The 27404-nt window shown below is 42.8% G+C and overlaps 1 protein-coding gene across 1 annotated transcript in view; it reads left to right on the top strand.

Annotated features, from left to right (window-relative positions):
* The window catches only part of cand1 (cullin-associated and neddylation-dissociated 1), an 80860-nt gene extending 56273 nt beyond the window's left edge, over nucleotides 1–24587 (top strand). The window contains exons 18-26 of the mRNA XM_084330078.1: nucleotides 106–294; nucleotides 4264–4407; nucleotides 4936–5074; nucleotides 5500–5676; nucleotides 12360–12455; nucleotides 12679–12848; nucleotides 15431–15595; nucleotides 15687–15794; nucleotides 22398–24587. Coding sequence (XP_084186204.1) covers nucleotides 106–294; nucleotides 4264–4407; nucleotides 4936–5074; nucleotides 5500–5676; nucleotides 12360–12455; nucleotides 12679–12848; nucleotides 15431–15595; nucleotides 15687–15794; nucleotides 22398–22622 — 1413 coding nt within the window. The 3' untranslated portion in view covers nucleotides 22623–24587. The remainder of the gene's footprint in view (nucleotides 1–105; nucleotides 295–4263; nucleotides 4408–4935; nucleotides 5075–5499; nucleotides 5677–12359; nucleotides 12456–12678; nucleotides 12849–15430; nucleotides 15596–15686; nucleotides 15795–22397) is intronic.
* Nucleotides 24588–27404: the final 2817 nt, after the last annotated feature.

Raw genomic sequence — 27404 nt, 5'->3', positions numbered from 1 at the left:
GCATCTATAAACAGGTGATGTAGTTAGATGATCTAATGCTAACCTTATGTCCGTTTGTCTCTCTCTCTCTCTCTCTCCCCCCCCCCCCCCCCCCCCCCTCTCCAGGCGTTAGTGGCTACAGACACCGCAGGTCTGGGTTATATGGATCTGTTACGGATGTTGACTGGACCAGTCTACGCCCAGAGCTCAGCGCTTGCTCATAAACAAGCCTACTGCTCTATCGCTAAATGTGTTGCTGCTCTGACCAGAGCCTGCCCCAAAGAAGGGCCCGCTGTGGTCGGACAGTTTATACAGGTAGGATAATAGTTTATACAGGTAGGATAACAGTTTATACAGGTAGGATAATAGTTTATACAGGTAGGATAACAGTTTATACAGGTAGGATAATAGTTTATACAGGTAGGATAATGGTTTATACAGGTAGAATAACAGTTTATACAGGTAGGATAATAGTTTATACAGGTAGGATAACAGTTTATACAGGTAGAATAACAGTTTATACAGGTAGGATAACAGTTTATACAGGTAGGATAACAGTTTATACAGGTAGGATAATAGTTTATACAGGTAGGATAATAGTTTATACAGGTAGGATAACAGTTTATACAGGTAGAATAACAGTTTATACAGGTAGGATAATAGTTTATACAGGTAGGATAACAGTTTATACAGGTAGGACAGTTTATACAGGTAGGATAACAGTTTATACAGGTAGGATAACAGTTTATACAGGTAGGATAATAGTTTAGTTTATACAGGTAGGATAATAGTTTATACAGGTAGGATAACAGTTTATACAGGTAGAATAACAGTTTATACAGGTAGGATAACAGTTTATACAGGTAGGATAATAGTTTAGTTTATACAGGTAGGATAATAGTTTATACAGGTAGGATAACAGTTTATACAGGTAGAATAACAGTTTATACAGGTAGGATAACAGTTTATACAGGTAGGATAACAGTTTATACAGGTAGGATAATAGTTTAGTTTATACAGGTAGGATAATAGTTTATACAGGTAGGATAATAGTTTATACAGGTAGGATAACAGTTTATACAGGTAGGACAGTTTATACAGGTAGGATAACAGTTTATACAGGTAGGATAATAGTTTATACAGGTAGGATAACAGTTTATACAGGTAGGACAGTTTATACAGGTAGGATAACAGTTTATACAGGTAGGATAACAGTTTATACAGGTAGGATAATAGTTTAGTTTATACAGGTAGGATAATAGTTTATACAGGTAGAATAACAGTTTATACAGGTAGGAGTTTATACAGGTAGGATAACAGTTTATACAGGTAGGATAATAGTTTATACAGGTAGGATAACAGTTTATACAGGTAGGATAACAGTTTATACAGGTAGGATAACAGTTTATACAGGTAGGATAATAGTTTATACAGGTAGGATAACAGTTTATACAGGTAGGATAATAGTTTATACAGGTAGGATAACAGTTTATACAGGTAGGATAATGGTTTTATACAGGTAGGATAACAGTTTATACAGGTAGGATAACAGTTTATACAGGTAGGATAATAGTTTTATACAGGTAGAATAACAGTTTATACAGGTAGAACAACAGTTTATACAGGTAGGATAATAGTTTTATACAGGTAGATAACAGTTTATACAGTTAGAATAACAGTTTATACAGGTAGGATAACAGTTTATACAGGTAGGATAACAGTTTATACAGGTAGGATAATAGTTTATACAGGTAGGATAATAGTTTATACAGGTAGGATAGTTTATACAGGTAGGATAATAGTTTTATACAGGTAGGATAACAGTTTATACAGGTAGGATAACAGTTTTATACAGGTAGAATAACAGTTTATACAGGTAGAATAACAGTTTATACAGGTAGGATAATAGTTTTATACAGGTAGGATAACAGTTTATACAGGTAGGATAATAGTTTTATACAGGTAGAATAACAGTTTATACAGGTAGAATAACAGTTTATACAGGTAGGATAATAGTTTTATACAGGTAGGATAACAGTTTATACAGTTAGAATAACAGTTTATACAGGTAGGATAACAGTTTATACAGGTAGGATAACAGTTTATACAGGTAGGATAATAGTTTATACAGGTAGGATAATAGTTTATACAGGTAGGATAGTTTATACAGGTAGGATAATAGTTTATACAGGTAGAATAGTTTATACAGGTAGGATAACAGTTATACAGGTAGGATAATAGTTTATACAGGTAGGATAATAGTTTATACAGGTAGGATAATAGTTTATACAGGTAGGATAGTTTATACAGGTAGGATAATAGTTTTATACAGGTAGGATCAGCGTTTCCGTTCCGGTCTGGATGTCCTGCAAGATTTCTATCCCCGGACATATTCGAGAAATGCCGGTCAGCCTGGTTTTCCTTTTTACCGGCTGAATGCCACCATCGGCGCCAATGTTAACGTTAATATCGCCTAATCTATGTTTTAAATTATGGCTATGTGTCTAATCTGCCCATCGCATTATCAAAGACTATTTTCCAGTCGGTGCTGTCAAGGCTGTTTATCGCGTCGTTGCCGTTTCAGAGCAGTTAGAAAAGCCCCCGTTTTCAGATAAAAAACAGCTCTTTCTGGAGCATTCTATGAAAATAGTCTTTTAGTGGAATATTCCACAACGTTGATATTCGTCTGCCTTTTTATGAATCGTTTTCAAATAAACGCTAGATGATCAATATTATACGTGCACGCAAGCACATTACGGCCGCGCGCGGATAATCGCCCCGTTGATTTCCTCTCGGACTTTTAGTGAAACCGAAACAAGAAGACATTTCACAAAACAGCTTATAACTTCATCAAACTTACTCTGATTATCCTAACACTGATAACATAGAGTCCTTACCTGACATCAGATGGTATCCAACTGGTATATTCCAATTCCTGATCACCATTCGAAAAAATCGATACGTGTATGGATCCAACGCGATACTGTAGAACTCCATGATCAGCGGGGATCTGAGGTTCCAGAATGAACTGTGTCACTGGTAACCCTGGCTGGATCAGTGAACTGGAAAATGTGGATATAATGTCGCACCTCAGCCAGGAGAATTAAACTTTCCACTCGGGCCTGAACGCTCGACATTTCTGTTTCTGTTTTCTTTCACCACGGCATCAGCGGTCTCTGTGGTGGGCAGACAGACAGGCTCAAAAAAAGAAAGAAAAAAAGATTCACATCCGAGCGGCGCCATCCGCGCTTTATCAGCGTGAAGCAACATGTAATGATTGTTTCGTTCATCGCATAGGCTATTTAATTTGAGCCTATTTTAATACAATTCAAATAATAAAATTGTGCTTAGAGAAATTATTTTCACCGGACATTATGACCGGAGATATTTAAATATTCAGACTTCAACATATTTTGCCGGTCAAAAAAAAAGGTAGGATAATAGTTTAGTTTATACAGGTAGGATAACAGTTTATACAGGTAGGATAACAGTTTATACAGGTAGAATAACAGTTTATACAGGTAGGATAATAGTTTTATACAGGTAGAATAACAGTTTATACAGGTAGAATAACAGTTTATACAGGTAGGATAATAGTTTATACAGGTAGGATAATAGTTTATACAGGTAGGATAACAGTTTATACAGGTAGGATAATAGTTTATACAGGTAGGATAACAGTTTATACAGGTAGGATAATAGTTTATACAGGTAGGATAATAGTTTTATACAGGTAGGATAACAGTTTTATACAGGTAGAATAAAAGTTTATACAGGTAGAATAACAGTTTATACAGGTAGGATAACAGTTTTATACAGGTAGGATAATAGTTTTATACAGGTAGGATAACAGTTTATACAGGTAGGATCGTTTATAACAGGTAGGATAATAGTCTTATACAGGTAGAATAACAGTTTATACAGGTAGGATAATATTTTATACAGGTAGAATAACAGTTTATACAGGTAGGTTAATAGTTTATACAGGTAGGATAATAGTTAATACAGGTAGGATAACAGTTTATACAGGTAGAATAGTTTATACAGGTAGGATAATAGTTAGTGTTCTGTTGTATCAGTAAAGCTACTCCATGTTTCAGTAATAGTCTTCCGTTGTATCAGTAAAGCTACTCTCCATGTTTCAGTAATAGTGTTCTGTTGTATCAGTAAAGCTACTCTCAGATCAGTAGGTTGTCAGTGGTAACTCTATTGTTCTGTGACCCAACCGACTACTATTAAAGTGTTCTCTTCTAATAATGTTTTATTGTGTTTTATTGATGGCAGGATGTAAAGAACTCTCGCTCCACTGACTCCATCAGGCTTTTAGCTCTACTCTCATTGGGTGAGGTGGGACATCATGTAGACCTCAGCAGCCAACCAGAACTGAAGACGGTCATCCTGGACGCTTTCTCCTCAACCAGTGAAGAGGTAGGTGGAGTCTGTCTGTGTGTCTGTTTAGTCTCTACCTACATAGTTTATATTCTTAAATGATAACTGAATAAATATTATGCTTGCATTCTTTCTCCCTCGCTCAATGTCTGTCTGTCTCCCCCCCCCCCCCCCCCCCGCTGTCCTCTCTCCGTCTCTTTCTCTCTCCCTTGGTCCCCTCTGTCTCTCTGTGGCTGTCTCTTTTTATTTCTCTCTGTCTCTCTGCTCTCTCTCTTTCTCTGTGTGTGTCTCTCTCTGTCTCTTTCGCTCTCTCTGCTCTGTCTGCTTTCTGTGTGTCTCTGCTCACTCTTTCTCTCTGCCCTTGGTCTCTGTGTCTCTCTGCTCTCTCTCTTTCTGTGTGTCTCGTTCTCTGCTCGCTCTCTGTGCTCTCTGTGTGCCTCTCTGTGTCTCTTTCTCTCTGCTCTCTGTGTCTATCTCTCTGCTCTTTGTGTCTCTCTCTGCTCTGTGTATCTGTCTCCCTCTCTCTGCTCTCTGTGTCTCTCTCTCTACTCTCTGTGTCTCTCCTAGGTGAAGTCAGCAGCCTCCTATGCTCTGGGCAGTATTGCTGTAGGGAACCTCCCAGAATACCTTCCATTTGTCCTGCAGGAGATATCCTCTCAACCCAAGAGACAATATCTGTTGCTGCACTCCCTCAAAGAGATCATCGGTAATGAATACATCTCAGTGAAAAATATGAACGCCTTTGTATGTATTAATGTTATATAATATATTGTATGTATTAACTTGATATAATATATTGTATGTATTAATGTTATAGAATATATTGTATGTATTATTGTTATATAGAGTATGTATTAACGTTATATGTAATTATAACGTAATCTGTTTTCAGCCTCAGTCAGTGATCTAAAACCCTGTTATATAATATAATATATTAGTATGTATTAATGTTATATAACATGTATTATTGTAATATAATGTATGTATTATGTTATATAACATATGTATTATTGTAATATAATGTATGTATTAATGTTATATAATATATTGTATGTGTTATTGTTATATAGTATATTGTATTATATTCATGTTATAAAATCTAATTAATGTATTATTGTTATATATTTTCAGGTTCAGCATCAGTCAGTGGTCTAAAGCCCTATGTGGAGTCAGTCTGGACGTTGTTGCTGAAACATTGCGAGTGTCAGGAGGAGGGAACCAGGAACGTTGTAGCTGAATGTCTGGGAAAACTGACCCTGATAGACCCTGAGACACTACTGCCCAGACTCAAAGGATACCTACTGTCGGGTAATATACACACACACGCACACACACATATATATATATATATATATATATATATAATGATAATAATACACTTTATTTGTATAGATGCTAGGCTTGGGTACCGAACTCTGTACTTTTAAGCGTACTGACCGAATTACGTCGGTACAACAGAGTATCGATTCACGTTAGATAAATCTGTGCCATATTTCGGTACCTTGAGAGCTGATAGATTAAGACCTGCCCAGTTAGAAGATAATCAGAATTCCAATGACACACAATTGTCATTTCATAATAGACGCAGACCTTTAATGACGTGCAATTGTCATTTCATAATAGACACAGACCAGCGCGGACCTTCAATTTTAAAAGCTATGACATCTAGCTCTTTAGCCCTGCGTTCACAGCCCTGTGAGAATAACTCCTCTAGCAAGTTGCACTGTTTCTATGTGCAATGAAAACGATAGGTTATGACTATAACCAAGTTCTGTTAGTTAGGGGCGATGCTTGGCATCACTACTGCACTATCTCGCGTACGTGCACGCGTACTGAATAAACCACAAATGTACCTCTAATACCAGTATTAGTCTGACCACACCCCTCATCAGCTTACCTTCATAAGCAGGTGTGTGGTCACCTGCTCTCCTCCTTCCCAAGCTTTCACCACAAGGTGAGGACAAGGGCTGCAGCGGCCGTCTGATGCCAAGCATCGCCCCTAACTAACAGAACTTGGTTATAGTCATAACCTATCGTTCTGTATTGTTAGTGGCTTAGCTTGGCATCACTACTGCACAAGGGAGGCCAAGCGGAGCCACTTGGCTGACAAATACACCCCGCTGACAGCCCCCCAAAACCATCAGAACAGGGAGGGCCGAGCCCCCCCGACCCCCCCTAATGGAGGGTATCCCCCCTATTAGAGGCTTCACGGGAAGGCGACGGACCCGACCGTGCGAAGAGGCACTCAAGCAACTCAACGCACAGGGTGAGCAGACCGTGGCCTGACCCCACGACTACACACACGCACAACCCGCATGCCACCCGGGAACGAACGGAGGAACAACCTCGTTACTGCCCCCAGAATCACGGGGCCAAGGGCAAACCCAACCCCGTGGCAAGGCCGTAGCAGCGGAGCGCGAAGGAAGACCCAGACCCACCAAAAGGACTGGACTCCCTGGAATGGGGGCCCGGAGAAGTCCATGATGCCAGCATCAAGACCCCACCAGGTGGGCACGTAGTGCCCCGCCCCCCACATCGCCAGCGTATTCGGACAAAGGCCCCTCAGTTACTGCACCTGGTATTCCCAGGCGGAATCCCATCAAAGTACTAACCAGGCCAGAACCTGCTTAGCCTCCGAGATCGGACGAGATCGGGCGTGTTCAGGGTGGTATGGCCGTAAGCCGAGCGGGCCCCGTCCCCCCAATAGTACACCGCCTGGCACACTGACCCTGCAGAACAGGCAGTCAGCATGGCCGTAAGCACACAAAAAGGTTAACCAACGGAAGCAGGCAGCGCACCGGGGAAAAACCAGGCAACAGGCTGTTAACCCTAGCCTGGAGACTGCGGACGAGACAGGCGCCAGAGGGGACAGCTGAACACAGCCGCCCCGGCGGAAGGAGCGTAAGCTGGCGGTGTTGCATGACCAAGCCTCCATTTAAAAACCCCCACCCAGAGGGGTCGAGGCAGAGAAGGCTGACACGATTGGCAGACGTCATGAACGTGCAGGGGCACCCTCAAACGGTGAACCCGGGAGTTGACACTGCTCCAACACACCAGGGAATCAACCACCTCGGCGTTACCCAATGCGGTGGTTGTTCCTATAACCCCTCAAGAAAAAACTCAAACACACCTGCGGGCATACACCGGCTATGCCGCAGTACAAGTGTTTCAGTTTCCAAAAAGGGTTAACCCAGGCCTACGGGTCGCAAACATCACTTCGGACCGGGCCTGGCGGTACGGGAAGCACAGGGTCACCAGAGGAGGTCAAAAAACCACACCCACAGGCCCCTCTTCGCCATGCGTGAGAGAGGAGCGAAAAATAATGGAGAACCAGCCCCTAAGCACACCGTACCTGGTATTCCCCGGCGGTCTCCCAACCAAGTACTAACCAGGACCAACCTGTGTAGCGGCCGAGATCCGACGAGATCGAGCGCGTACAGAATGGCATGGCTGTAAGCCATGACGACAGTGCTGAGTAAAAACATACCCAACCAGGGTCTCCATAGCGCTTAACCCTGTGACACCCAGACCGACCCGGCATTTTTCCCCCTGAAAAAAGCCTAAGTCCCTCAGGGTACCAGAACAGCAGATCTGCATCCCCGGCGGACAACGGGTTCAACTGATCTGGACCAGCGTGACCAGAACCAGTCCCGTGCCCTAACCACGCCGACATGCCTACTCCAGGAGAAGGGCAGATATGCGTGTTGATCTTAACATGAAAAGAAGGCGCCACCCAGACGTTCGGACGAACCGCGCCTGGTGGCCCACCCCAAGGGCGTGAGACCCCACTACATATGTTCAGATCCATCCCGTCATCATCCCCCAGACATGAACGAGAATCCGTCGACAACCCACCCAGGTCATGGGATGTGGTCGTCGGAAGAGGAAAAACCCCCATCTCAGTTGCTTTATAAAAACGCTGTTTCAACCACAAGCAACCAAGGCGTGCCAGTCAATCGCCTGTTTACAGCGAGCTAGCACTATACGTGCGTCGGGACACACCCCCATCAATGAACAGGCTATTTAGACCTGTCATTGAATCCCCAAGGCGCCCAGGGGAACGACAAGAGGGGTGTGACACTCCCTAACTCCAACACCTCTGGAATAGAAAGAAGGAAGCATCAACAGTATGTATCCCAGTCTACACAGCCGGGGTAAAAAATGTTCACATTTTTACATCCCACCACCCTCCCATAGGAAGAGACGGGGATCCCCAGAGAGACTTCCCACGCGAGCTGTACAGATTGAAAAGAATATATTGCACCTTGAGCCATGTAAAAAACTGGTTTTAGGGCCTCCGGGGAAGAGGCACTGAACCCATACACACTCAATAAACGAATTGAATCGAATATACATACAATAGAAAAGGACCCTTCTAGAGGGTCCACTCACTTTGACAATCTGAGGAGGAAGGCTCTGTACTCTGATGGAGGCTTCCTCACATGGAAGAAGGAGTCCGAACTCACAGAAGGCCTGAATAGGCGCTTGGTGAGGAGGAGCCCTGACCACCCCCCCTGAAAACAGATCCATCACATGGACCTGAACAGCACACGGAAGTCCTACCAACAGAGACGCGCACGGTGACGTACTCTATGGCGGGGGAATTCCTGCGGTGCACACGCCCAATATACCAGGCCGTGGGACCAGGAACAACCCTCCCCCCCCCCCCCCCCCCCCCCCCCCCCCCGTAACGTGCCGAACCGCCACGTGACGGGAACCTTGAAGGACAGGGGGTGTACCCCTGACCGACAGGACAATGGGGAGAGGAAAGGTTACCAGTTCACCCCTTTACGACCCCACACCCATGATACGACGTAACGACAAAAAGAGAATATGACACAGTCATAGTCAGCTCTATGAAGCGTTTCACAGCTCCACACAGCGCATGAGCCAACCTGCCATCTGATTTTTACTAAGGAAAAACACAGAATAGAGAGGGCTCTAAGAACCCCGGTCCAACATACACATGTGCTTCTGTGGCCAGTACAACCCAGTTGTAGGTCACATGACACACACAACCCATCATCACCTACAAAAAATGGCAAAAACACTCAACAGAGGAACGCCGTTTTTTTCACAATGAGAGAATACATCATTCTTGATTAGTATCGACCACAGGCCTTGCTAAGCACACATGACAGCAACCAAACCAATTTCCCTTTAGGAAATAAGTTTCTCCAGCAGATTTAGCACAACCTCAGCAATCAAGCTAAGAGTTACATTGTATCCCTACCACACAAAAGACACAATTAATGCACAACATGTCTGATAGGAGGTGATAAAGTCCCCAGGGAACCGGGGGGGAAAACACAATCCTCCTATTTTACCCTCAATACGGCCAGTTAAAACAGGAAAACCTGTTAATGTGTGAACACACTGTTCATTGTCATTACAGTCTGAGAAAGAATATTCTTTTACTCACTTGTCACCAAGCATAGCTTCATAGGTTAGTTACCTTAGTTGTGAGTACACGGTCGTGTTACTCACACAACAACCAGATCATTACATCCCGTTTGCACGGAGAAGCTAACTGCCAGTGACAAAAACAGCTCACACACAACCCGCAACGTATCCTAAATGCATTGCAGCAACACACGTTTTGGGAAAAACACCGTTATTCACAATACATTTAGCAAAGTAAAACCAGAAGACGTGTTATGAGGTCTGGCCAACCCCGTACCTACCCGGAACGCAGATCAGCGAAGTGCAGTCACAAGACACCGTAGAACACAGCCGTCCTGTGTTGTTCGATCCGGGCAGCGTCGCCGCTCCAACCAGTCGCTACAGTCCTCTTTGTTGACGCAATCCCCGTCCAGGCTCAGGGCAGGGTCGACGAACATCCCCTGTCAAGGATGACGTCGTGGTCAAGAGTGTAAAGCATGTTAAAATCAAAGCACGTTCAACAGAATAGCATCAAGCTAACGGCTGCTCCAACCGTTCGGGTGCTATTGCTTCTGCTCGCGAGACGCCAATCTAACGACGCACGCGATCAGAAGCGAGCTCCCGGCGGCGCGCGAGAAGCTAAGCTACCCCGCGCCAGGCCACTAATAGTTGGCCTTAAGCAGGCCATGCAGCGATCCAGCAGGCTAACGCAGCAGTTAACAGCTGACCGGCTAACCGTAAGCTATGAACATGTAAACAATGACATAACACTCACCCAGACAGGCCGCCGTTCTGAACCTCTCCTCACTTTTTAAGAGAAAAGAGAAAACAAGATGTCCACACCGCTTCACAACGGTGACATTACCACATCCGACGGATCAGCACAGTACCAACTGGCCTGTGTAGCTGACATTGAACATGAATCTGCCGCTATCGCACATTACATGCACATATCCCCTCGTGAAGGAATACTCTCATTTGGATATGAAAGATGGGGCCTTAACACGGTGACAGAGAGAATCCACTCGTCCAGAACACACAGGGATCACCAGTGTCAATGGTCGCGGCCCACTAGTTAAAACTATAATGGTCTTCAGACCAAGGTCTTCTGTCGCCTAGGTGGCTAAACAAAGGACCCTAGCCTGGGGCCGGTTTCCATAAACTTTGTCAAGTAGCCCCCATAGCAATAACAGGCAAGTGGAGCCCGCCAGCAAACACTACTCACCCAACCTGGAACGCACCGCTTCTCACAACAGCGGCATGTCCGACAGTTCAGCTGTGGCCTGACAGGTTTCACCCCAACAAACACAGCAAGGAACTGCAGTTGAGAAGCATGCAGCGGCGTGCTCCCCATACGAAAACCGGTGGAGGGTTTTTAGAATGATCATCATCTTCCAGACACTCCAGTACGAAGACAATATCGCCGTATTTTCTCGAAAATAGTGAGAGAGAAAATAAAGATATGAAGTCAACGTATCCTTGTTTCCCAAAGCTGTTCCTAATCCAATTTCTTCCATCATGGTGTCAAGTGTGGGGATCTACCGAGGCACTTCTTCCTTGTGGTGAAAGCGAGAAGGAGGAGAGCAGGTGACCACACACCTGCTTATGAAGGTAAGCTGATGAGGGGTGTGGTCAGACTAATACTGGTATTAGAGGTACATTTGTGGTTTATTCAGTACGCGTGCACGTACGCGAGATAGTGCAGTAGTGATGCCAAGCTAAGCCACTAACGATACAGAACTCTGCGAGCAACGGGTCCAATGTCTAACATGCTTTGCATCGTCGCTAAGCTAACCCTGGAAATACTCAGTGGAGAAATACCCTGCAACATCAGTTTCAAGTTCCAATAGTGAGGGAAAGCTGAGTCTCTCCCTCTTTTTCTCTCCCCCTCTCTCTCCAAAGATTTTAAGTAGCCAAATGTTACACTATAAAAACGAACTGGATAGTTGATGATAATAAACATTTAACATTAGCTGAAATATTCTAAAATCATTAAGTCTGCTATAAGCCATTCTCCCTTTCTGTCTGTGTCTGTCTGTGTGTGTGTGCGCGCGCCAGCGCATGCACGTCTCATCTCTTTGGAAAGACCAGATGGGGTCAGAGGAGCTTGATAGTATAAATAAACTTTTACTTACTTACTTACTAGTATTTACTGAAGATGGCCAGATAATGTTGATATTTAAACATAAAAAAGAATAATGCATTATAAATGTATACATGATCATGCAACATAAAAAAGATTGTTGAATGTTAAAATTGAGAAGTTTAGACTTAGTTTAGTTTTACAATTGAAAAAGGAAAAACAATTATTATAGAGAGTAAAGTACCAGGAAAAAGGTACCCAACCCTAATGGATACATTTAAAAGCAATGCCGGTAATAACGATACAGAATACCATCACACCTGTGGATGAGCTGCTTCTTCACACCCACCCTCTTGCTGCTCAAATATACATGTATTTATATATACAGTAACCTACTGTTACATGAGTTTGATTGAAAATTGTATTAACAGATTGCAGAATGTGTACTATCTGCTGTGTTAAATGAGTAATCTACTGTTAAATGACTAATCTGCTGTATTAAATTAGTAATCTTGTGTATTTTCAGGCTCATCTTATGCCAGGAGTTCTGTGGTCACAGCTGTTAAATTCACCATCTCGGATCATCCACAGGCCATCGACCCCCTGCTGAAGAACTGCATAGGTAAAACACACACACACAGCTCAGTCGTTTTCACGGCATCCCTAATATCACGTCATGTTGGTTTTTCAACCAACTCTAGAGTGTCATTTCCATGTAGTTGATCTGAATCAGCTGATAATCAATAATAAGCTAATATGAATATGATGTATGACTTAATGAGACTAAATGCTCTTAATGGCCCATGTGATTGAACATCTCCATCTGTTATTGGTTGATTTTTCAGGTGACTTCCTGAAGACGTTGGAGGACCCAGACCTGAACGTCCGCCGTGTTGCCTTGGTAACATTCAACTCGGCAGCCCATAATAAGCCCAGCCTGATCAGAGAGCTCCTGGATACTGTTCTGCCACACCTGTACAATGAGACCAAAGTCAGGAAGGAGCTGATTAGAGAGGTAGAGTTTAATTATCGCGCCACCTGCTGGCTGGGTGGTGTCGTGTGTTGTGATGCATTGGCATGCCATTATCTAATTAACTATCTACATTTCAATGTGTCTCTCCCTCTAGATTAAAGGTGATATAGGTAACATGTTTATGTAGAGTAATCATTCATTTATCTTTTAACCGCATATGCATCGGGCAAAAATGGGGCTAGTTTTGTATAACACGCCTGGCAATTGCATACCCAAATTAATTTGTGATTTATTATACTTTATACTTCTAGCACATGCATGAGTTTGGTCTCTTTTGAAAGGAAACATTCTGACCTCTGCGTCATCCTGGACCCCACCCTCTCATTCGACCCCCATGTCCGCTCCGTCGTCAAAACCTCCTACTTTCACCTCCGCAACATCGCCAAAATCAGACACTGCCTCTCCCCCCCTGCCGCTGAATCCCTCATACACGCCTTCATCTCCTCCCGCCTTGATTACTGCAACTCCCTCCTCACTGGCATCACCTCCCGCCCCCTCCATAAACTTCAGATGGTCCAAAATTCAGCTGCCTGCCTCCTCACAAACACCCGGTCCCGTGACCACATCACTCCTGTCCTCCACTCTCCACTGGCTCCCGATTAAGGAACGCATAAACTTCAAACTACTACTCCTCACCTTCAAAGCCCTTCATAGCCTGCCCCCCCCCCCCCTACCTGACTGACCTCCTTCTCCCTTACCGCCCCACCCGTTCCCTCCGGTCCTCTTCCACTGCTTCCCTCACTGTCCCGTCATCCAAACTCAAACGTTTTGGTGATCAGGCCTTTTCACGTGCTGCACCCCGACTCTGGAACACCCTCCCTCAGACCATCGGAGACTCCCCCACACTCGACCTTCAAATCCCGTCTCAAAACCTACCTGTTCTCCCTAGCTTTTAACCTTCCCTACCCATAACCACCCTCCTCCAACCTGTCGCCCCCCTTTTCCCCTCCCCTACCCTCTCTGCCTCCCCTCCCCTCTCTGCCTCCCCTACCATCTCTGCCTCCCCTCCCCTACAGGCTCCTGTATTTTTTGTTGTCTGTTACTGTGGCTCTATGTTCCTGTGTATTCATATTGTTTCCTGTTTCCCCTGTGGTTTTATGTTTCTTTTGTTTCTTTGTTTTTTCTTTTTTCTGCCTACTGTCAGCGACTTCGGGTTACTGAGAAGCGCTCTATAAAATAAATGAATTATTATTATTATTATTATAACGATTCCATAGCCTGAAGTTTTATCTACAGTACAGGTCCAAAGTAACAATCCCACAGATAATCTGTGTTTTACAAAGGTTTTTGTAATGTGTGTATCGCCATTAATTTGACATGATTATCCAAAATGGCCGTCCGCTTCCATTGATTCCGAGGCTCTAGTCAAAACGAAGGACTTCCCTGGCTTCTTCTACCCCTTTCTCGTTGCGATCAGCCCCCGCATGGGATAGAGTTGGCTCCAGAATTTCATTGGCTACAAAGGTGGTCAATGATTTTTGTGATCAGCGGTGACGATCGAAAGGCGGCAAATTCAACTTGCCAACAATGTATTGTTTGATCGGCAAAAAACGCAGCCCGGAGCCCCTGAATGTTGTCTATAGCACCTTTTTAACACATTGAGTGCCACGGATGCGTTTTGTTGTTAGTTCATGCCGACCTTTGAGTGCCCCCGATGCTATATAGCGTTTGTTTGTCGTTTTCTTTTTTTATTGGCGATTTGAATTCATATTTCATCAATCGAGCCTCGGGTTAGTGCTGCAGAGTCTCTCTGAGCTCAATTGGGAAGATACCGCCCCCTATCGTCTCTCCCTGTGTAACTGCACCCCATTACTTTACACTGATGCAGGGGGGGTGGCCAGTTTCCTCATTTTACTTTTCCGTCGAGGCATCTGAAGGATCGATTGTGCTCGCCGGCCCGGAAAATGCGTGGATTATGTATTTACAGGACCCAACACTGTAATCAATAAGCGTGATCGATATTTGGAATGGCGATCAGGAATTGGAATAATCTTTTTGGATAACATCTGATCTCGGGTAAGGAATTTAGGATAATCAGAGCTGTTTTCACGGAGATATAAGCGTTTGCCCCGTGTGTGTGTGTGTGTCTGTGTGCGCGATCAGGAAATGAGAGAATCGATTTTTCAGCCCGCTTCTATAGCGTGCATAAGTACACATTATACTATCGATAATCTAGCGTTTATTTGAAAACGATTCATAAATATGCCGAAAAATGACCGTTTTTGTGTATGCTAGAATATTCCAGTAAATGTCTTTTATCACGGAATCTATATATTTTCCTGAAAAAACTAGGGCTTTTCAAAATGCTATAAAACGGAAATGAACCGATTTAAATAAAAATAAAAAATATCCGGTTAGACAATGTTGACTGCAAACAAGTCATTGATAAACGACAGGCAGATTAGACACATAGCCATAATTTAAGAGAGATTATGCATTCACAACGCTATCATTGAAGTGGGTCCTGGCATTTAACCATGTTTCCCATGTTAATGGCTGGCACTCAAACTGTTAAGCATGCACTGTATTGTATTGATGATATATTCTGTCCTCTCTGTCTCTAGGTGGAGATGGGTCCTTTCAAACACACAGTCGATGATGGTCTGGACCTGCGGAAGGCAGCGTTTGAGTGCATGTACACTTTACTGGACAGCTGCCTGGACAGACTGGACATCTTCACTTTCTTAAATCATGTAGAAGATGGACTCAAAGACCACTATGATATCAAGGTACAAAGACACTTAAAAACCTTTGAGTGTACAATGTCTAGTGTCTTGATGATGATGATGATGATGATGATGATGATATTTTGTCTTGTAGATGTTGACGTTTCTGATGCTAGCCAGACTGTCGTCTCTGTGTCCCAGCGCTGTCCTCCAGAGACTGGACCGACTAGTGGAACCGCTCAGAGCCACCTGTACGACCAAGGTACTACAGCATAAATACTACATACATACTGCTACCTGTACTACCAAGGTACTACAGCATAAATACTACATACATACTGCTCAGAGCTACCTGTACTACCAAGTCGAAGAAAACAACATCTTAGAAGAATTTCAGTCAGGATTCAGAAAATATCATAGCACTGAAACTGCCCTCACCAAAATAATCAGTGACCTCAGACTAAACTCTGACGAGAATAAGATCTCCATCCTTATCCTGTTAGATCTCAGTGCAGCATTTGATACAATCGATCACGATATTCTAATCGATCGTCTTGAAAACCATGTCGGTTTCTCAGACCATGTGCTGGGCTGGTTTAAAACATACATCAGAGGGAGGAAATTCTATGTTAAACTAGGAGATCACATGTCTGATATATACGACAACAACTATGGAGTTGCACAAGGGAGTTGCTTAGGTCCTTTACTCTTCTCCCTTTACATGTTACCGCTGGGTGATATCATCAGAGAACATAATGTAGATTTCCATAGCTATGCGGATGATACACAACTGTACATATCTGCTGAACCAAATGATACAGCGATTAGCTCCATTACAGACTGCTTACTGGCAATAAATAAATGGATAAGTAAGAACTTCCTGAAACTAAACGAGAACAAAACTGAAATTCTAATTATCGGCTCCAAAACTAAAAAAGAAACATTAATAAAGAACCTGGGGGGACTAACCCCTTGGATCAAATCTGAGGTCACTAGTCTTGGGGTTATCATAGATTCAGAACTGAACTTCAATTCTCATATTAGCAAAGTGACGAAAACATCGTTCTTCCATCTCAGAAATATAGCAAAAGTACGACCATTTATTAATCAGAACGATGCTGAGAAGCTAATTCATGCATTCATATCTAGCCGGTTAGACTACTGTAATGCACTTTTCACAGGTCTCCCTAAGAAAACCACAGAGAGGCTTCAGCTAATCCAAAACTCTGCAGCCCGACTGCTAACTAGAACCAAAAGGAGAGAGCACATTAGTCCAGTCCTAGCCGCTTTACACTGGCTTCCTGTAACATTTAGAATTGACTTTAAGGTCCTTCTCCTTACATACAAAGCTCTAAATGGACAGGGACCTAGCTACATCGCCAACACTCTAATAAATTACACACCAGCAAGAACACTGCGATCATCAGCTGCTGGACTACTAGAGGCTCCCAGAAGCAGTCAAAAGAGGATCGGTAATGCAGCCTTTATCAACTATGCCCCAAAACTATGGAACAAACTACCCCAAAACATCAGGGAAGCCAACTCGCTAGACATCTTTAAAAGACAGCTTAAAACCTATCTCTTTGCTCAGGCATTTCACTGATAGATATCTGCCACCACCTAGTGGCAAGAGGAAACATCAGGGATATCCTGACACAACTTGTATTTATTCTTACCCTGCCTACTCTTTTACACTGCCTATCAAATTCATGTGTCTGTTATTGCACTTTTTACTTCTTACTGATTACTATTTTTAAACTGAATCATTTTAAACTATTATTATTTGCTAGATCCAAATGTGAAACACTGATTATTTATGACTATTTTTAAACTGAATCATTTTATTCTTATTATTTGCTAGATCCAAATGTGAAACACTGTGATTATTTGTTCATGAATTACAGGAGTATTACTGAATAGAGAGCCTATTAGGATGCTAGATCCTAATGTGAAACACTGTGATTTGCCATATCTTGCTATGCTCGCTCATGCCTGTATTTTTTATGTCCGTTCTATTTTATAATTTTTTGACTATTTTTAAACTGAATCATTTTAAACTATTTTTACTATTTGTGTTACTGAAAACTGTAAGCGGAGAGCCTATTGGGATGCTAGATCCTAATGTGAAACACTGTGATTCTACCTGTCTATCTTTTTATGCTCGCTTATGCCTGTATTTTTTGCTGTTGTGAAGCACTTTGAACTGCAACCTCTGTATGAAAAGTGCTATACAAATAAAGTTATTATTATTATTATTATCGGGTCCCTGACATGAAGTGGCACAAGATATGCCTCAATATATGCTGAACGCGTTTTGAAGTGATGGGATGAAGCGCTTTACTTGGCTTGGTCTAAATTCTCCGCCCGGACGAAATTAGATGCGACACACAGTGTGAAATAAGGTTTCAAAGGGTGGACGATACTGCCACCTAGCAGGATGCGACCGGTATTGCACTCTTGGGATCTCAGAATTTTCCTATGGTAACACAGAGGTCCGTGACACTGGATAGAATAAAAAAATCGAATAAAAGAAAAAAAATATGAAAACCCGAGAAATCTCGGGTTTTGGCGCCCAATGTATTAAGCATAAGGTAAAGCCAATCACCAGAGCGAGTGTAATAAGGTCCAGAGTTCTGGTCCAGTAATGAAGTGATGTAGGGTGGGAGATCATCAATAATGCCCTTATACTGAAACAGATGCCAGTGCAAGTCACGTCTCTGTCAAAGAGGACCACCCAACCTTAACATACAGGATACAATGACTGTTACCATAACTGTCACCGGTGATACATCTAAGGGCAGCATGATATACAGAATCCAAAGGCTTTAGAGTGGAAGCAGCAGCATGTCTATAAACTGTCTCCACTGCACTTATTTAGAACTGTATATAGTCATCTTGCCGTTATTTTATTTATATTTAATTTTTATTCTATGCAAATTAAATTTTATTTATATTATATTGCTATGGTCGAAGAACCACAACAAAGTGAATTCCACTCTTTGCTGTAAGGTACTGAACGATGTGACAATAAAATAATCTGAATCCATAATCCAAAACAGACAAATATATTTGCATCCTGCAAAGTATTAAATGAGAAGTGTAATTTTTCAACGGCTAGTTGTTAGGGGTGGGACGATACATCGATCCAGATCGATATATCGATCTATTATCAATTATCAAATAGGATCGATGCAACGTAAAAAGATCGATTCATATTGCGATACTCTTATTTTGAAAATCCCCTGGTGAGCATATCCGCCCGGCCGGAACAACAACAACAATATCTCTGTGTGTAGACGTTAGACAGCATTGTTTCAGAGTCCGCCTATTTTGCCACCCCGAAATAAGTGCCTGTTGTTTTTTCCCCCACAACGGGTCAAATGCATCCAACATGCTTTCCATCCTCGCCATTCCTTTATGCCCACGTCGCGTTAAATACCTAAATTAACGTTGCGTTAGCGTAAGCTAACTAAGCTAAGCTGATAGAGCCATAGAGAGAACAGCAGAGGTCCATTGGGGACTGGGAAGGACTGCATTCTCGAGACAGCGCCATCTGGCCGGTACTGCACCTTCGGACTCCCAATATGCCTTTTCCAGACAAAATACAGCTCTGTGACAGTGAATAGGATATTAATATCGGAAAAAAAACGAACCAAAAACAGTGAACAGGAGGTCTATTTGTATTAAAAACAATAGATTGTTTTTCATTTAAATGTCTGGAAGAGTTCAAAAATGTCAAATGATATTTCCATTGTCTTTTTTTTGTTGATTTAAATGTTACTGATTGTGTTAAATGGGCATATAATATCGTCTCATATCGATCGCAGGCACCTGAATCGAATCGTATCGTGGCAGACTTTGTGATATCGGAAAATATCGTATCGTTGTCCAAAGAATCGATATCGTATCGTGATGAAACTGGTGATTCCCACCCCTACTAGTTGTACAGTCGGCAACACAATAGACAATAGTGTCATCCGCATAGAGATGAGCCTGACAACCCCTCAATGAAGGGACAATATCATTAATATAAATAGTAAATAATACATGCCCCAGCTTGAACCCTGCGGTACTCCCTATGTATTGGGCAAAGATTCTGACTGGACATTTGTTGTTTTCACATACTGATGTCTCTCCAATAAATAGCTCTGAAACCATTTGCAGGCAGATGTGTCAAAGCCAAAATTCCTTAACATTTGCAATAGAAAGAGTCTGATCAACTGTGTTGAATGCTTTTGACAGATCTACAAAGATCTACTTGTCTCTAGGTAAAGGTTAACTCTGTGAAGCCTAACTATCTTCTTTTGTTTCTAGGTGAAGGTTAACTTAGTGAAGGCTAACTATCTACTCTTGTCTCTAGGTAAAGGCTATGAATACAATATAATAGAAGTACTTTATTGATCCGGAGGGAAATTTCAGCACTACAGACCGCTCACAATAAACATTTAGGTCAAAAATCCCAAAACACAATTAACACTTTGATCGCCGGGGTTAAATTCATAATTTACCATCCCTCGCCAGCCCTATTTAACATGGAGAAGTTCCCCTTCTTTGCAGGCCTATAACTTTTAAAATTTTATTGCTAAATTGACATTACTATGGCCCATTCAACGTCTTATATCTATTGTTCAGGGTGTAGCAACGTTATACTTTTTCATTCACATATTCATACTAAAATACGGTCTAAAGTATAAGTATGTTTTTATCGTTTTCTGCCGCTTTCTCCAGAACTTGATTTATAGCCCTAAATGCATTATATTGATGATCAAATACAGTTTGGTAGGAATCTGTGCGAGATAAAAAATTTCAAATGGACGTACTTCTAGAAGTTACTACGTATGATCTGATGATGACCGGATGGGGGAGGGGGTCGTTTATAATTCCGTGGGCAACGTTATATCATTCATCTAGTGTGGGTGATATGATCATTAGAGCAGTTAGTATAGAAGACATTACAAAATAACGCTGAAACTCACCGTAGCTTCCTCTCGCCGTGATGAGCGTGGAACAGAATTTTTTCTATTATGGGATGTCGAAATATCCGATCCATTTCCAGGTTGTATAATATTATATACGTCCAAATCATGTTGTTTATCGAGTTATTGGTAACGGATCACTATCCGTCGTGATCAGCTCGAGTCCTGGGACTATTACCGAGTGATCGGACCAAATTGAAATGAGCACCAGCTTCCACTTCCTGTTTCTTCCCTGGGCGATCCGCCGATCGGCCACCAGATGGCGCTCTTGAACCGTTAGAGAGTTGATAGGGGCTCACCAGTACATCTCATGTCTCCGGGGGAGAAATATGATTTCGATCACAGATTTTTGAAATATTGATATCAAAGACGCTGTCCAGCGTCTTCGGCAGAATGAGCATGGCGGGGAATGACGTGTTCCAACGTCAACGGCGATTAAAGTGTTAAGAATAAAAATAATCAGGGATATACATTCTGAAATATGTATATACATTCAAAAATATACAGTAGAATGTACAGTAATAAATGTAAAAAAAAAAAATGCATGTTGATGTAAAAAGTCCAGGAAGATATTATGCCAGTTTTTACTTTTACTCTGTGCACAGTGAGGCGTTGTATAGACTGATGGCTGTTGGAATGAAGGACTTCCTGTGCCGTTCAGTATTTCATCTCGGGAGTCTTTGTCTAACACTGAATGTGCTCCTTCTATCAGCCAAGTCTGTGTTTAGTGGGTGGGATGGGTTGTCCATGATGGCGTGGAGTTTAGCAAGGCTCCTCCTCTCTGACACCACCGCCAGAGAGTCTAGCTCCACCCCCATCATGTTACTGGCCTTCTTGACCAGCTTTTCCAGCCTGTTTGCATCCCCTGCTCTCAGTCTGCTGCCCCAGCAGGTCACTGCGTACAAGAAGGTGCCCGCCACCACCGACTCGTAGAACATCCTCAACATCCTTGTACAGATGTTGAAGGATCTCAGCCTTCTGAGGAAGTAGAGTCAGCTCTGGCCCTTCATGTAGAGTGCCTCGGCATGTTTTGACCCATTCAGTTTATTGTCAATGTGTACTCTGAGGTATTTGTAATCCTCAACCATGCCCACGTCAACCCCCCTGATGGAAACTGGGGTCAAAGGTGTACTCCTCCTCCCCAGATCCACAGCCAGTTCCCTGGTCTTCATCACATTGAGCTGGAGGTGGTTCTTTCTGCCACCAGTGCCCGGTATTCCTCCTCATCCCACTAACTATCTTCTCTTGTCTCTAGGTAAAGGCTAACTCTATCTTCTCTTGTCTCTAGGTAAAGGCTAACTCTATCTTCTCTTGTCTCTAGGTAAAGGCTAACTATCTTCTCTTGTCTAGGTAAAGGCTAACTATCTTCTCTTGTCTCTAGGTAAAGGCTAACCATCTTCTCTTGTCTCTAGTTAAAGGCTAACTCTATCTTCTCTTGTCTCTAGGTAAAGGCTAACTATCTTCTCTTGTCTCTAGGTAAAGGCTAACTATCTTCTCTTGTCTCTAGGTAAAGGCTAACTATCTTCTCTTGTCTCTAGGTAAAGGCTAACTATCTTCTCTTGTCTCTAGGTAAAGGCTAACTCTATCTTCTCTTGTCTCTAGGTAAAGGCTAACTCTATCTTCTCTTGTCTCTAGGTAAAGGCTAACTATCTTCTCTTGTCTCTAGGTAAAGGCTAACTATCTTCTCTTGTCTCTAGGTAAAGGCTAACTATCTTCTCTTGTCTCTAGGTAAAGGCTAACTATCTTCTCTTGTCTCTAGGTAAAGGCTAACTCTATCTTCTCTTGTCTCTAGGTAAAGGCTAACTCTATCTTCTCTTGTCTCTAGGTAAAGGCTAACTATCTTCTCTTGTCTCTAGGTAAAGGCTAACTCTATCTTCTCTTGTCTCTAGGTAAAGGCTAACTCGGTGAAGCAGGAGTTTGAGAAGCAGGACGAGTTAAAGCGATCAGCGATGCGGGCGGTAGTCGCTCTCCTCACCATCCCAGAGGCTGAGAAGTCTCCTCTGATGTCAGAGTTCCAGTCCCAGATCTCCTCCAACCAGGAGCTGGCGGCCATCTTTGATTCCATCCAGAGGGATTCCAGCTCTGCCAACATGGAGTCTATGGACACCAGTTAGAAAACTACAGTTCCCAGGATGCACCACAGCACAAAGGCTGCTGGGATAACACCGGCAGCACACACAAACAAACAGATACATACATCGTAGTGCTAATTGCAGCATTTCTCTCCATATAAAACACGCCAATACAGGATATTATACACACATACAGTAACAGTACAAATATACTTGCAGTATATGTACACACATGTAGACAGTAACACATGGAAACATCACACACCTCCTAGCGATCTATCGTTCCCATGATGCATTGCACTGAATCAACAGTTATAAGAAGAGCTGTGAAGAAGATTAAATAAACGACAGAAACAAACGACAAGTTCTAACAGAAAAAGACTTTGACAAAAAGGAAGACAAAAAAGAACAAAAAAATAAGTAAAGAATAGTAATTCCATTCTGAGGCTTGGAAGCTCCTCCCACTTCCTCTTTGTTTTTCTAGCGAGGCTGGATTGGCCGACTTCATCATTTCTTCTACGTTCCTTTAAAAAAAATTTAATAAAAAAAATATCTTTCTTTTCTTTTTTTTCTAACTCCGGAAGGTTCCAGAGGTACTGTCGCCTGATTGGCCACTGCTGAGTGACTGACAGTTGGCATGAGTTAAATACTGACCAATGAGAATTGAATCGGGCCGGAGATCAGCTTTGTCTACCAATGGGAGAAGGGTTTGCTCTGAGCAACTGGCGCTGGTGTAACCAATAGGATGCTTGGGATGCAGGGTGGGCGGCGTTTCATTTGTGGACCAATCAGCTGTTTAGTCTTTGGACCAATTTCAATAGTCCTGACTTCCTTTCTTTTACTCCTCTCTTGAGACAAGTTTAAACGGCTTTAACTGCATTCATATTCATATATTACTCCAGTATTCTGTCTTTGAGTTGGTTCATATAAACACCTTATCCTGAATAAGACCATACGCAGGATATCTACTTGAAGATTGATCGAGAGTTCTACCAGTCTGGCTGTTTTAGGAGGAGAGGAGAGGAGACCAGACTGTTGGACTTGGTTCTGTATTTCTAACCAGACCAGATCAGACCATATCAAATATAAGTGGTTTATAGTTTGTCTTATTGGATCAATCTGTTGTGTTATTGATCAGTAATCAATAGAACCAATCACGAGGACCAGTCTGGTACTAATCTAATCATTCCATCTGTCTGACATTGGCCTCCCCTCTTCGCTCTCCTCTCTGATCTCTCTCCTCTACTCCTCCCTCCTCTCTCTCTCCTCCACTCCTCCCTCCTCATCCTGTATCTAATGACATGCTGATCCTGTCTGCTTGTGTTTTGATATCCATATGTTCCCAGCTGGCAGATGATTGGACTTAAGATAATAAATATTAATTAATATAATACCTTCAGTATTAATATCTCATCTCAACACATCCACCAAACTAAAGCGCTTCATTCTGAGAACGTCAGCTGAAACAAACTGTCCCAGTTCTCCTCTCTCCTTCCTTCCCTCGTCTCCTTCAGCTGACTTCCTGTTAGGAGACTAGGTGTGGTGGGGGTGAGGACAGACTCCTGGAGCGAGTAGAGAATAAAACCGCTCTCTGCTTGTCCCACCCTATGTCCTGTCTGGGTCTTGTCTCGGTCCATCTAGGTCCTGTCCGGTCCATCTAGGTCCTGTCCGGGTCCAACTAGGTCATATGTGGGTCCATCTAGGTCCTGTCCGGGTCCAACTAGGTCATATGTGGGTCCATCTAGGTCATATGTGGGTCCAGCTAGGTCCAGTCTGGATCCATCTAGGTCCTGTCCGGTTCCAACTAGGTCATATGTGGGTCCAGCTAGGTCCTGTCTGGTTCTGTCTAGGTCCTGTTTGGATTTAATCCTGTTTCACCCAGACTGGCAAGATGAACTGCTGTTGGATTTGATTTGGTTGTGGTCAGTGGTTTGGTTGTGGTCAGGTTTGGTCTGCACTGTTGTTTTTTCACCCAATAAATAAAGAGGTCCATTTTCTGCCTGCCAACTCGTCTGGCTTCACTTATTTCTTTGTTTGTTGATTCTATATGTAGGATAGAGTGTGATAGATTTAAGTGTGTCAGGAAATAAATTATAAAAAAGTTCTATACCGTTATGATCTACGGTATATAACAAGCTACAGCGTAATATATGCTAAACTGATGTATGTACAGTATAATTATGTACAGTGATATACAGGTATAGATATTCTATGGTAGTAAAAGCCATACTGGTCAGTGGTATAACTAGTAAGAGTAGGTATGGGATATATACAGATATAGATATAATACAGGTATCTATGTGAACAGGGATATATACAGATTATGTCAACAGTAGACTTGATACGATATATACAGTAATAGTATTGTTTTATATGGCTATCATACAGTGTTCTATTGGTAGACTATAGGATGAGGTAGGTAATTATGAATAGAGTATAGGCAACAGAGTGTATGGTATGAGGAATTCTAATGACTATCAACATGGATGCACACTGAATTACTGACCGCTATGAAAGCCAGACAAAAGATGCTCTGAACTTCATAAAAGTCAGACAAAGCTTCCCAAAAGCTCAAACAACTCCAAGCCCACGTGGTTGAACTAAAAATACAAAGAAACGGACTAACAAAACCGCAAAAAAATTATTTCATCAATGGCAAAACTGAGGAAAACAAAAACAAACCCTGTGAGCCTTGTAAATTACTCAACAACCAACTAGGCTGCAGCAAAAAACGAAAAACCAGATTTATAAACATAAAGACAGAAAACACTCATCACAGACAAGCTGGATGTGGCCAATTACTTAACCTTTTATTTACAAACATAGCCACAACACTGGTTAATAAACTACCCTCCCACTCAGGGCATTTTGGGGTAGAACACATCATAGCCTACAAAAACCTAAGGGTCCGCAAAGACGACTTCAAACTGGTAATGGTAACAACAGTAACAAAAAACTGAGAGCCCTCCAACCTAACAAGGCCACTGGCCATGACAATATCTCCTCCAAAATCCTCAGAGACTCAGCAGCCGCCATCACCCCAGTCATCACACACATAATAAACCTCTCCATAAAACAGGGACACGTCCCCAAGGACTTCAAAATTGCGAGATTGACCCCCCTGCACAAAAAAGGCAGCAAATTAGACCCAGGCAACTACCGCCCTGTTTCTATTCTTACCTCCATCTCGAAAGTCATGGAAAAAATTGTCTATGAACAGGTCAAAAAGTACCTCGTGGAATTTGAATATTTTAAACGACCACATCACACAAGAGGTGGACGTGGGCAAATACTGCGGCATGGTCATGCTGGACCTACAAAAGGCCTTCAACACTGTCAATCACCCCATTCTGATTGACAAGCTAAAAGCAATTGGTTTTGATAGTCTTATCAGTGAGCTGGATGCAATCCTACCTGGAGGGGAGAGAAGCAGGCGTGCGTTCCTGAAATCAACGGGTTGCACGCACCTAATGGCGCCACGTGCACGCGCGCTCCCGCGAATGCGCATAAATGTCCCCTCGCTTGAGCACAGACTACAGACAGTGCCTAATTGCCTCTACGAATGGAATGTAACCAGTCCCGGCGCCATGGGCGGGCATTAGGGGGCCGGCCCCGCCCACGGAGTCAGCTGTGCCCACCCTGGTAAAAGTCAACTATCCAAATCCTTAGTCTGGGACAGCCCTAGTGGGCACTGATGTCAACAACAACACTACGGAAGCTAGCACGGCACTCTGTGAAAATTCGTTTTCTACCCTCAAGAACGTCTTTACAGAACATCGCCTTAGTATGCTTCATCGACGCAACTAAGGCCAATTTAATTCAGTTGGCATTTGAGAAGGACTTAACAAAAAAGTTCAGGAATGAGTGGAGGGGCAGTGTTTTAAGAAGATTTCACTCTGTCCCCAAACGCCGCTTGCCGCTCTACTTATGATGGTGAGTAGCCTGTGGAGGAATTTTGTTTGCTTTTTTATGCACCTTATTTTTGTCAGTTCAGTTCAGTTTGTCAGTGAATTCAGAAGTGTTGAATAAATGGAGACTTTTCAAAGATATAGAATAGAATAGAATTGAAATGTATTATCCTGAGGGAAATTTTACACTGCAAATCACTCAACATTAAACATTTAGACAACAAGTCACAAATAAGAATAACAAAACAAATGGCCTAAGAATAGAATAAAATGAAATAGAATAAAACATACAGTAAATAAATACAGTAAAAATATACTGAAGTCTACAGTAGGTGTAATAATGCACAGTGCTGTTTAAAAAGTAAGAGTCCAGGAAGATGGTAATTGTCACTCTGTGCTCAGTGATGCAGTGAGGCACAGTGATGCATTGTATAGTCTGATGGCTGTCGGAATGAAGGACTTCCTGTGCCGTTCAGTGCTGCATTTAGGTAGTGTGAGCCTATAACATGCTCCTCCTGTCAGCCAAGTCTGTGTATAGTGGGTGGGAGGGGTTTTCCCTGATGGCCTGGAGCTTAGCAAGGTTCCTCTCCGCCACCCTCGCTAGAGTCCAGCTCCACCCCAACCACGCTACTGGCCTTCTTGACCATCTTATCCAGTCTGCTGCCCCAGCAGGTCTGTTATATATATCCGTTCAGTCTGTTTTTGTATAAGTGAAAGTTCTTAAGATAGAGAGAAATTAGATTTTTCAATTGCCTCTCTGCTGTTTAGTTCAGCACCGTGGGCAGCGCCAAGCAAGCCACATCGTCAGCTTGTGACTGCAACTTGTTCCTGTTCACGGACGACTCAGCCCTGCTGGTCTCTGACAAGAACAAGTTACAGGTTGAAAAAACCCTCAGCTCAGAACTCGGCAGAATCT

The sequence above is a fragment of the Notolepis coatsorum genome, assembly GCF_963971535.1.
Source record: "Notolepis coatsorum genome assembly, chromosome: 15".
Classification (NCBI taxonomy): Eukaryota; Metazoa; Chordata; class Actinopteri; order Aulopiformes; family Paralepididae; genus Notolepis; species Notolepis coatsorum.
The sequence above is the reverse complement of the archived record's forward strand: the minus strand, read 5'-3'. Positions and strand labels throughout refer to the sequence as shown.